Below are 12523 nucleotides of genomic sequence, written 5' to 3'. Positions count from 1 at the left end.
TAGCTATGTGGGAGGCTGAGGTGGGAACATCCCTTGAACCCCTAAGTTTGAGGCTGCAGTGAGCTATGATTGTGCCACTGGGTGACAGAATGAGACCCCGTCTGAAAAAATGGAAAGTATATACTGAAAATATCATGAAGACTATATCCTTGCTAGGTGATGTAAATTGAAGATAGATTGGAGAAAGAAATGGTAATACAAGTTCCTCTAGAGAAGTTGTGTAGTTGTGTGTTAAACCTCTGAAGATAGAATAAGATTGGAAAGTAATGGGTAAAAAAACCAGTGGTTTTGTATTGATTTTTGCCACAAAGATGTTTTTAGTAATGTGGTACTAAATTTTTAAAAATACACAGAAATATACAAAATATTAAAAAATATACAGACTATGTTAAAACAATATTTATTAATAAAACTCAGTGAAATACCTACATTTTGTGTCTCTACTGATTTACCAGTATTTGATTTGAAAGTCTGTTGAAGTCTATAAAATAGGCTTTAATATATAAAGGACCGCTACAAATGCTGAATGATACAGATGTGTTATATTAAGCACAAATGACGTAAGTTGTACTGCTGTCAAGTGATTTCTTTTCCCTAATAATGAATGATTTCTTTTAAAGTTCTGAAGAAAACTAAGTACAATCTTGCCTGACTTATCTGGTGGTTGTATTTTTGGAAAATTCATTGTAGAACAAAAACCATGATGAAATACTTAGTGTTCATTTGTAAGGCAGAATTACTGGTTTTTCACTCATGAACATCTAACAGGATAATAAAAAGTTGTGTGGGATGCGGGATAGTTTCTTTCTGAGTAGAATTCTCCAGCATATTGCTTGATTTCTGATGTCCCTTGACCCTACCCATTAAATGTTAGTAACAGCACTCAATTATTGAAATAATCCTTACCACAAAACTTTCCCTAAACACCGAGAGCGTTGCTTTAAGGTATTCTTTCCCGAGATTTAATTGATGATGGATTCTGTTTTTTCCCCCATGTAACATTTATTCTCCTACAGAAGTAGTGTTTGTGGAATATTCTTTAAGAAATGTTGTTCTAGAGAGGTCTTTTAATCTATTCCCTCAACACCTGAAGTCTTACTAGCTTTTTACTGTGTTGCATCTTTCTAATTTTGTTCTAAAACTGTTGGGAACAAATTAAATATAAATCCTAAGGACTTAACATTTAAAAGTGTTTGTATAATTAGAATATGTGAACTATATACTTATTAAATTTGATACTCCTAGGTTGGATCCTTGGAACAAGCTATGCTTGATGCTCTTGTAATGGATAGAGTTGCATTTGTAAAACTTCTTATTGAAAATGGAGTAAGCATGCATAAATTCCTTACCATTCCAAGACTGGAAGAACTTTACAACACTGTAAGTCTACGTTAAAATTCTTTATTGACTACATTTTATCTTTTGGGAAATGTTACTTTACCTGAATATAGCCGTTCCTATTGATAAAACCCTTAATGTCTTCCTTGATTATATGAAAAAATTATAGCCAGTCTTAGTATGGATTGGTTGTATTACAGTCTGAAACCCTTTCCTTGTTTTTAGAACCCATTCCCTGTCACCATACTCACATAGGGCTGTTAAGCCTACCTCTCTTTCCTATCTGTCTCCCTTTCCCTCCCCTCACCCCTTTTTAAAACTATAGGATCAACTTCTTAATTATAGGGTGATTATGTTTCTTTTGACTCTGTTGTCTAATGGAGGAATTATGCATTGCTTTTTGCTCTTTTTTTACATTCATTGTTTGACCTCATGGTATACCCCTTTTAGCTTACATACTGTTTTCATTTTTTTGGTAAAGGACTCCTGAAAACTTATTATTCTTGTCACAAAGACTTTCTCATTTTATTCCAAATTTTTATTATCATTAGCATTGAAGATATACTACCCTTCTTAGTGGTTTTCTGATGAATATGAATTTACTGCCCAAATCCTTAACTTGATTTTCAAAGATCTTCATATATTGCCCCAGCTACTTTTCTCACTTGGCCTTTTTATTGCTCCCCAAATCCTGGGGGAGAGGGGAACGGCGGCAATAAGATGGTAAATGTCTACCTACTATTTACTAAAAATAAAAACTTTTTTTTTTTTTATTAGATGGAGTCTCGCTCTGTCGCCAGGCTGGAGTGCAGTGGCGCCATCTTGGCTCTCTGCAAACTCCACCTCCCTGTTTCAAGTGATTCTCCTGCCTCAGCCTCCCAAGTAGCTGGGACTTCAGGCATGTGCCACCGCACCCAGCTAATTTTTGTATTTTTAGTACAGTCGGCGTTTCACCATGTTGGCCAGGATGGTCTTGGTCTCTTGACCTCATAATCTGCCTGCCTCAGTCTCCCAAAGCGCTGGGATTACAGGCATGAGCCACAGCACCCAGCCAAAAATACAAACTTTTTTTAAAAAGCATTTGCTGTTTTCACAGTGCTGGTCTGTTTTGCTTCCAACTAATAACCCGTTTATTGAAATGTTGTTCATTGCTTAGAACTTAGCTCAAATGCATGCCACTGGTTCCATGAAGCTTGATGGCATAGTTAAGTACAATTATTAGGTCTTTCCCTTTGCATTGTAAATTTCTTTAAAGTAGGTATTATATCTTATTTTCTCCCATTTTTTTCTTTTTTTTGAGACAGAATCTCACTCTGTCGCCCAGGCTGGAGTGCAGTGGCACGATCTGGGCTCACTGCAACCTCTGGCTCCCGAGTTCAAGCAATTTTCCTGCCTCAGCCTCCTGAGTAGCTGAGATTACAGGTGTGCGCCACCATGCCCAGCTAATTTTTGTATTTTTAGTGGAAGTGGGGTTTTACCATGTTGACCAGGCTGGTCTTGAACTCCCAACTTCAGGTGATCCGCCTGCCTCAGCCTCCCAAAGTTCTGGGATTACAGGCATGAGCCACCAGGCCCAGCCTCCATTATTTTCTTTTAATAGTGCATAGCACATTTGCATTGAACTTTGTTGACATTTTACTGTCTCTAGTGGATAGATGTAAAAATTAAAAGGATTATTCATTGTGCTGTAGTAAGGTTTATCCCTGAAATATAAAGCAGTGTAAAATAATAAAAATAAACATTGATCCCATTAGCAAGGCAAGTAATTTTTAAATTATGTAACTCAAAGGTCTTAAGAAAATACTGTAGTTACTTTTAGCATCAATTATTGATGAAGTTTTAAAACATTTAAGGGCTTGCAACATGATAAAGTAGTGGTTCTCAAACTTTTTAATTTCAGGGTTCCTTTACATTAAAATTATCAAGAACTTCAGAGAGCTTTTCTAAAGAGGTTTTGTTTATGTGTGTTGGTATTTTAGAATGTAAAAATGCGAGTTTTAAAAAATATTTGTTTTTATTAAAGTAGCAATTATGTTTACTTAAAATTTCTAAACTTATCCCATGTTAACATAAATATTTGTTATTTGTATTTCTTTTTTCTTAAATTAGCACCTTCTGCCTGATACGTTTTTATTTTTATTTATTTTTTTGAGACGGAGTTTTGCTCTCGTCATCCAGGCTGGAGTGCAATGGCACAATCTCAGCTCACTGCAACCTCCACGTCCCAGATTCAAGTGATTCTCCTGCCTCAGCCTCCCGAGTAGCTAGGATTAGAGATGCCCACCACCACACCCGGCTAATTTTTGTATTTTTAGTAGTGATGAGGTTTCATCATGTTGGCCAGGCTGGTCTTGAACTCCTGATCTAAGGTGATCCACCCGCCTTGACCTGCCAAAGTGCTGGGATTACAGGCATGAGCCACCGCGCCCAGCCTGCTATGTTTTTATTTTTAAAGAAAACAGAAAAATTGCTGAGGAGAGGAAAACATTTTTGCAAATGTCTTTAAAGTCTAGCCTTATAAAAGCAGCTGGATTCTCATATTTGCTTCTGAATTTAATCTCACAATATCACACATCAGAAAGCTTCTGGAAAACTTCACCAAACACGGAGAGAATAAGAATGAAACAATACAAATACAATTTTAATATGATTAGGAAAAAAGTCTTGATCTCATGGAACTCCCAAAGGAATCATGGGGGCCTCAGGTGTCCCCAGGTCATACTTTGAGAATTTCTATGTTAAAGTACATTTATTATTTACTAACAGTTTATTTTTAATGGATAAACATTTAATAGAGTAGGATAAAATAGAATTTAAAAAATTCTAAGTGCCTTTGCATATGATTATATACCGTTGGAGAAAAATGCAATGAAATTCCCCAATACTCCCAAAATATGAGATGCTTCTTACTAACTTAGAAGAAACTCTTATTTTAAAAAGTTAACCTGTGGGGGAGAATTGGCAGAGAGAACTTAGCCCCTGAGTGGATAGACTAAATAAATATTGTTGTTGTTTTTTTTTAAATTTTTTATTTTTGGGGCGATGGAGTTTCACTCTTGTCGCCCAGGCTGGAGCACAGTGGCGTGATCTCGGCTCACCACAACCTCCGGCTCACCACAACCTCCGCCTCCCGGGTTCAAGCGATTCTTCTGCCTCAGCCTCCCGAGTAGGTGGGATTACAGGCATGCGCCACCACACTGGGCTAATTTTGTGTTTTTTCAGTAGAGACGGGGTTTCTCCGTGTTGGTCAGGCTGGTCTCGAACTCCCAACCTCAGGTGATCCACCCGCCTCGGCCTCCCAAAGTGCTGAGATTACAGGCTTGAGCCACCGTGCCCGGCCCTAAATAAATCTTGTAAAAAGAAGACAGAGCAAAGTAAAGTATAATTTATATGCAATGTCAATTGTAGTCATCTTAGATATTATATAGAATTTGAAAGCCAGGAATATAAAAGAAAATAACTTTTTCTCCAAAGAAATAATGGTAGATGGCCAGGTGCGGTGGCTCACGCCTGTAATCCCAGCACTTTGGGAGGCTGAGGCAGGAGACCATCCTGGCTAACACAGTGAAGCCCCGTCTCTACTGAAAATACAAAAAAGTTAGCAGGGCGTGGTAGCAGCGGGCACCTGTAGTCCCAGCTACTTGGGAGGCTGAGGCAGGAGAATGGCGTGAACCCAGGAGGCGGAGCTTGCAGTGAGCCGAGATTGCACCTCTGCAGTCCAGCCTGGGCGACAGAGCAAGATTCCATCTCAAAAAAAAAAAAGAAATAATGGTAGGTGCACCCAGTTAAATTTTAAAACATTTTACAAAGTAGATGTGATCAAAATAGAAAAGTAGATTGAGTTGATTACTATAATAACTTATCATATAAAATATCAATACACGGGTGGCATTAAATCCCATTTGATAATTCTTTTAAACAATAGGATTTAAAGTATTTAGAAGTCTCTTGATTTGTGTCACCTGGAATTCATTGCATTAAATTTCAGACGGGTCAAATGACTACCTCAGGTCTTTTTGAGCCATTTACTTCCTTCTTGGTCGAGGAGAATAGATATTTGGCTATTTTTTCAAAATACAGACTGCCATCAAAATGAGATTACTAGAAAGGTGGAACTTGTGATTAGTCCACTCTAACATTATATATTAAGAGAAGTAAGATAATGGCAAAATTATGGCATATATAAATGTTAAATCAGGGATGTCCAATCTTTTGGCTTTCCTGAGCCACATTGGAAGAAGAATTGTCTTGGGCCATACATAAAATACACTAACGATAGCTGATGAGCTTAAAAAAAAAAATTGGAAAAAAACTCAATGTTTTAGGAAAATTTACAAATTTGTGCTGGGCCGCATTCAAAGCCTTCTTGGGCTGTGTGCAGCCCGTGGGCTACAGGTTGGACAAGCTTGTGTTAAAAGACTTATTACTCAAAATATTAAAGTCTCAATATGACTTTATTAGTGATGGAACAGAGGAACAGACATTTTAACAAGAAGAAAGGTATTGTACGGCGCCATTATCAATGAAATAAATGTAAATTTAAATTTAAGGTACAGTTGTAAAGTTGCAGTGTTGACATGACTTTTATGAAACAAAAAAGAATATATCATTTTAGTGATACTCTTAAGATTATTTGTTTTTTGGCAGTAAACGTGACAATTCTTTGTTGTTCTACTTTATGAATAGAACTTAAGGAAATAACTCCAAAACAGTGTAATTTATATAAGGAGGTTCTCAAAAATCCTGTAAACTTTAAATTATTTTAGAAGAAAAATAATAGTTTGCTGTAACTTTTTCTCCCTAAAGAAACAAGGTCCAACTAATCCAATGCTGTTTCATCTTGTTCGAGACGTCAAACAGGTAAAAGATTATTTTTGCTTTTGAAAAATGTTATTTTAAAAAATCATTTATATTTCATCTTTTTTTTTTAAAGCATTTAAATACATTTTGGAAATACCAATAAAATTAGTTTACAGAACAAGATAAAATATGAGCTGAATTTGTGGTAAGAGAGGAGTAAAGAGCATAATGTATCAGAAAACAAGAAAAAAAGAGAATTTATGAAATTAAGACCACTGCCAGGCATGGGAGGCTCAAACCTGTAATCCCAGCATTTCGGCAGGTTGAGACTGGTGGATTGCTTGAGCCCAGGAGTTCGAGACCAGCCTGGGCAGCATGCTGAAATCACATCTCTACAAAAAGTTAAAAAAATTACCTGGGCATGGTGGTGCACACCTGTAGTACCAGCTACTCGGGAGGCTGAGGTGGGAGGATCGCTTGAGGCCAGGAGGTGGAGGCTGCCACGAGCCATGATCTTGCCATTGCATTCCAGCCTGGGAACAGAGTGAGACTCTGTCTTAAAAAAAAAAAAGCTATTGAGCTTCTGGTCATCCAAGATAGAATATGATGTATAAAGCTCATTGGTTCATAAAAGAAAGACTGTTGATAGAATGTATCTTTTTTCCTCTATCTTCAGCAGAAATTTGTTCCTTAGAAAATTGTCCGAATGTAAAGGATACTGAATAAGGAAATTGAGGACAGGGTCATGATCTTAATGGCAGACTTTGCCAGTAAAAATGCTGAAAAGCTCTCTCCCCTTAAAAAAAATTGCCAGTAGAAATACTGAAAAGCTCTCTCCCCTTAAAAAAAAAATGTAGTGTTTCTACTCAGCCATACAAAAGAATGAAATCATGTCCTTTGTGGCAATGTGAATGGAACTAGAGGTTCATTATCCTAAGTGAAATAACTTAGTCAAATACCACGTTTTCACTTATAAGTTGGAGCTAAACAATGGGTACCTGTGGACATAGAGTGGAATGATAGACACTGGAGACTTAACAAAAGGTGGGAGGTTGGGTTGGGGGGTGAGGGTTGAACAATTTACCTGTGGGTACACTATTCACCATTCAGGTAATAGGTACACTGAAAGCCTAGTCTTCACCACTACATAACACATGCATGTAAGAAATCTATACTTGTAACCCTAAATATATATAAATCGCTTTAACATTTTTAAAAGTAAAACAAAATCTAGTATTGGTAGTGATGAATGTATAACACTCTCATGATCTCAGGCTATTCTGTGGCCACTAAATTGATGTACTCTTATTCCTCTTCTCTCCTATCAGGATTGTTTGTGAACTAAAAGTTTTAAACATTTATCACCACTTTTATAGCCATTTATATTGGTGTTCAATACAGTTTTGTTTTCCTTGATAAAATAGTCTTTATATTTATTTGGTTAAAATATCTTCTAAGTTTCTAAACTTAAATTTTGTTTAGAATTATTTATTTCAGCTTTTACTTGCTACTTAATATGAGTGCATTATTAAACACATCGAAGGCCAGGCCTGGTGGCTCATACCCGTAATACCAGCACTTTGGTAGTCTGAGGTGGGAGGATCGCCAGAGAGAAAGTGTTCGAGACCAGCCTGGGCAACAAAGCGAGACCTTGTCTCTACAAAAAAATTAAAAATTAGCCTGGCATGTTGTCACCTGCGTGTAGTCCCAAATGATTGGTGGGGGTGTGGGGGGGCACTGAGGGAGGATCACTTGAGCCTGCAGTGTGCTGTCATTGAGCCACTGTACTCCAGTCTGGGTACACATCAAGGCCCTGTCTTAAGAAAAAAGAATGACATTAGAAATGTCATTTTTAACAGCCTTGAGGATGTTTTTTAAAAATGTCATTTTCTGTTTTCATTTTCATTATTTTGTAACTGATCTAATACTAAACTATCCCATAGGAAGAACCGAGACATTTTATATTAAAAAAATTTTTTTTTGGAAATGAAGTTTTGCCCTTTCTTGCCCAGGCTGGAGTACGGTGGCGCGATCTCGGCTCACTGCAACCTCCGTCTCCCGGGTTCAAGTGATTCTCCTGCCTCAGCCTCCTGAGTAGCTAGGATTGCAGGTGTCTGCCACCACGCCTGGCTGATTTTGTTTTTTTTGAGATGGAGTCTTGGTCTGTTGCCCAGGTTGGAGTGCAGTTTGCACACCTGTCTTTCACTGGTAATCCACTGCCTCCTCAGGTTCAAGTTGTTCTCCCATCAGCCTCCCAAGTAGCTGGCACTACAGGTGTGTGCCACCACACCGGCTTTATTTATTTATTTATTATTATTATTATTATTTTTTTTTTTTTTGAGACGAGTCTGGCTCTGTTGCCCAGGCTGATGCAGTGGTCGGATCTCAGCTCACTGCAAGCCCTTCGGGCCTCCTGGTTCACGCATTCTCCTGCCCTCAGCCTCCCGAAAGTAGCTGGGAGTACAGGCTGCCTGCCACCTTGCCCTGCTAATTTTTTGTATTTTGGTAGAGACGGGTTTCACTGTGAAAGTCAGCCAGATGGTCTCTCATCTCCCTGAACTCGGGTGATCCTACCATCTCGGTTCCAGTGCTGGGATTGAGAGCATTTGAGCCACCGCACTCCAGCCCTATTTATTATTGTTATTATTTTTTTTGTAGAGATGGGGTTTCATCATGTTGGCCAGGCTGGTCTCGAACCCCTGACCTCAGGTGATCCACCCACCTCGGCCTCCCAAACTGCTGGGATTACAGGTGTGAGCCATTACGCCCAGCCCACGTGTGCTTTTCTTTATAGCTTTATTGAAATGTATTTCACAAATTACAAAATTCGTTCATTTAAAGTGTGTATTGGCCAGGCGTGGTGGCTTGAGGTCAGGAGTTCAAGAACAGCCTAGCCAAAATAGTGAAACCTTGTCTCTACTAAAAATACAAAAATTAGCCAGCCGTGGTGGCGTGTGCCTGTAGTCCCAGCTACTCAGGAGGCTGAGGCAGAAGAATTGCTTGAACCTAGGAAGCGGAGGTTGCTGCAAGCTGAGATTGTGCCATTGCACTCCAGCCTGGACAACACAGCAAGATCCTTTGTCTCAAAAAAAAAAAAAAAGCATACTTTTTTGACTTTATTCACAGAGTTGTGCAACCATTGCCACAGTCTAACTTTAGAGCATTTATAATACTTCGAAAAGTTACCCTGTACCCTTTAGCGGTCACTCCTCATTTCTTCTCCTTCTCTACTCCCCACTTCCGTTTCCCTCCTAGGATAACTATTAATCTAATGATTTGCCTATTCTGGTCATTTCACATCAGTTTGATTTGGTCTTTTTAAATAATTAAAATTTCCTCTCCTTCCCCTAGAAATCTTAAGTAATGGGGGAGACCTTAAGACCATGTTTCTAAGAATTATGGTAGTTAAAATTTTGGAAACAAATCTGAGAATTTGTATACATTGTTGTTACATTGGTGGCTATGATAATAAGCCCTATTTTTTGATTTCTGTAAGTGATAAATCCTGAAGTAAAGGCAGTAATTGAATATTTTGATTCACATTGGTAAAGAGTTTTATGGCTTAGTATAGTTTGAGAACTTGATCGTCATGACATTTGATAGATAATTCACATTATTTTACCTAATTTAAATATTTCTTATTCAAGTGGGTTCATATAATGGCATTTGTCATTTTTAATAAATAATATTGACGAGTATCATAAGTGACATTCTCAATCAGCATATTTTGAGGCTGCTTGAGTTAAAACCAAAAATCATGTATTCAAGATGGAAATATGTATTTTGATTTATTTTCAAATTAGAGATTTAAAGGATATAGCTATCTAGAAATTAGAAATTTCACAGATGAAAACAAGATTTTATTTATTTATTTATTTATTTTTGAGACGGAGTTTCGCCTTTGTTGCCCATAGTAGAGTGCAGTGATGCGATCTTGGCTCACTGCAGCCTTCGCATCCTGGGTTTAAGCAATTCTTCTGCTTCAGCCTCCTGAGTAGCTGGGATTACATGTGCCCTGCACCACACCTAGCTAATTTTTGTATTTTTAGTAGAGATGGGGATTCACCATGTTGGCCAGGATGATCTCAAACTCCTGACCTCAGGTGATCCACCCCCTCAGCCTCCCAAAGTGCTAGGATTACAGGCGTGAGCCACCATGCCCAGTGAAACCAAGATAGTAAAAATACAGACATTTAAAAAAAAAAAAAAAAGTTCATGACATTATAATCAGGGAAATAAAAAAATGGTAATGGTAGGAGGGCAGAATTAGTTAATAAATACAAATTATCTGATGATTAAATCCCTTTAAGATTATTTAATGAAATTAACCAGTTTTTAAATTTTTAAACAGGCCATCTTTCCAAACTCACAAATGGTGTATGTTCCAAAAGTGCATTTGTAAATTGCCATGGGAAAATGAAGTCTTAGCTTTAAACAATGTTGCAAGTGATAGTTAATTCCTAGACAACACTATAAAAACCTATAATATCGCCAGTATAATTTTGGTTAAAAAATATTTACGTGTATTTCTGGGCCAGTCTGGAAACATAACACAGCATTAGTTTTGCAGAAAAATGCAATTTTTTATATATATCACAATGAAAATGGAATAGTTGGCCAATTAGCATTTCCATTGTCTCTTTTTTTTTTTTTTTTTTTGAGACAGAGTCTTGCTCTTGTATTTTTCGTAGAGACCGGGTCTCTCCATGTTGGCCAGGCTGGTCTGGAACTCCCGACCTCAGGTGATCCGCCTGCCTCAGCCTCCCAAAGTGCTGGGATTATAGGCCTGAGCCACTGCACCCAGCCTCCATCTTATGTGTGAAGTATTGGGGCAATAGAGAGATGAAATTGTTATCTTCCTGCTTTAGGTCATACTCCTGTCTCAAGGCACACCTTTGAGACCTCAGAACTTCAGAATCCTGTATTTTTACAGAACAAATAGAGAAACAAACATCTCCTTCTGTAAAGATAGCTGCTGGCAACCCTTGCTGCTGCTGCTTTTTTTGTTGTTTGTTTGAGACCAAGTCTTGCTCTGTGTCCCAGGCTGGAGTGCAGTGGCACAATATTGGCTAACTGCAATTTCCGCCTCCCGAGTTCAAGCGATTCTCCTGCCTCAGCCTCCTGAGTAGCTGGAACTGCAGACACGTGCTAGCTTGCCTGGCCAATGTTTTTGTAGTTTTAGTAGAGACGGGTTTTCATCATGTTGGTCAGGCTGATCTCGAACTCCTGACCTCAGGTGATTCACCCACCTTGGCCTCCCAGAGTGTTGGGATTACAGGCGTGGGATTGCTGCTTATACAAAGTAAACATTTGTCATTTTGGAGAGTAGGCCTGTTCCTAGGCAGGGCATGGCAATATTGAGAAATGCTATCTGATCTATTTAAAACATGTTTTGTTTCTAGGGAAATCTTCCTCCAGGATATAAGATCACTCTAATTGATATAGGACTTGTTATTGAATATCTCATGGGAGGAACCTACAGATGCACCTATACTAGGAAACGTTTTCGATTAATATATAATAGTCTTGGTGGAAATAATCGGGTATGTAAAATTTGGGGGGAAATCCATATATGTGCTTTAACATTAAATGCACTTTAAATGTTAAGAATTAACATTAGAATGGAGAAAGTAACACTGTCATAAAATTGAAGATTTTCAACTAAGAGTAATTAGAAATATTTTGTCATGAAAATCCTAAACCAGTCATATTTTGTTTATACACAAACACATTTGCACACGTATATAAATTGATTCTTGAATTTTTATAACATGTCAGCATGTTTAAATCTGTAAAAGCTAATAAGAGCTCATTTTCAGAGGTCTGGCCGAAATACCTCCAGCAGCACTCCTCAGTTGCGAAAGAGTCATGAATCTTTTGGCAATAGGGCAGATAAAAAGGAAAAAATGAGGCATAACCATTTCATTAAGACAGCACAGCCCTACCGACCAAAGGTAAATTTATTTAAATATTATTCTTTCTGAGTTTTTATTTTCTTCTTTCTAAATTACTTAGTATTATTAAACAAAAAAACCTAATTGGATTTAGTAAGAATTACCTTTCATTTTTGGGTATGTCTTAGAATTGTCATTTTCTCATACACAGAGATATTAATTATAAGTTAATGATTCTGTTACTTTTTTTTTTTTTTTGAGATGGAGTGTTGCTCTGTCACCAGGCTGGAGTGCTTTGGTTCAATCTTGGCTCACTGCAACCTCCGCCTCCCGAGTTCAAGTGATTCTCCTGCCTCAGCCTCCCAAGTAGCTGGCACTACAGGCACCCGCCACCACACCGGCTAATTTTTTGTATTTTTGGTAGAGATGGGGTTTCACCATGTTGGCCAGGATGGTCTCGATCTCTTGACCTTGTGATCCACCCGCCTCAG

The 12523-nt window shown here is 38.0% G+C and overlaps 1 protein-coding gene across 5 annotated transcripts in view; it reads left to right on the top strand.

Moving 5' to 3' along the window:
• The window catches only part of LOC116268503 (transient receptor potential cation channel subfamily M member 7-like), a 111018-nt gene that overhangs the window by 55166 nt on the left and 43329 nt on the right, over nucleotides 1-12523 (top strand). For all 5 annotated transcript variants that reach the window (XR_004185161.1, XM_031668695.1, XM_031668694.1 and 2 more), the window contains 4 exons: nucleotides 1246-1380; nucleotides 6145-6198; nucleotides 11541-11681; nucleotides 11958-12092. Coding sequence is in view for 4 of the 5 variants with exons in the window: in XM_031668695.1 (XP_031524555.1) it covers nucleotides 1246-1380; nucleotides 6145-6198; nucleotides 11541-11681; nucleotides 11958-12092 (465 nt within the window). In the remaining variant the exon portion in view is untranslated. The remainder of the gene's footprint in view (nucleotides 1-1245; nucleotides 1381-6144; nucleotides 6199-11540; nucleotides 11682-11957; nucleotides 12093-12523) is intronic.

The sequence above is a fragment of the Papio anubis genome, chromosome 7 (assembly GCF_008728515.1).
Source record: "Papio anubis isolate 15944 chromosome 7, Panubis1.0, whole genome shotgun sequence".
Taxonomy (NCBI): Eukaryota; Metazoa; Chordata; class Mammalia; order Primates; family Cercopithecidae; genus Papio; species Papio anubis.
This window is presented reverse-complemented; position numbering and strand designations above follow the sequence as displayed.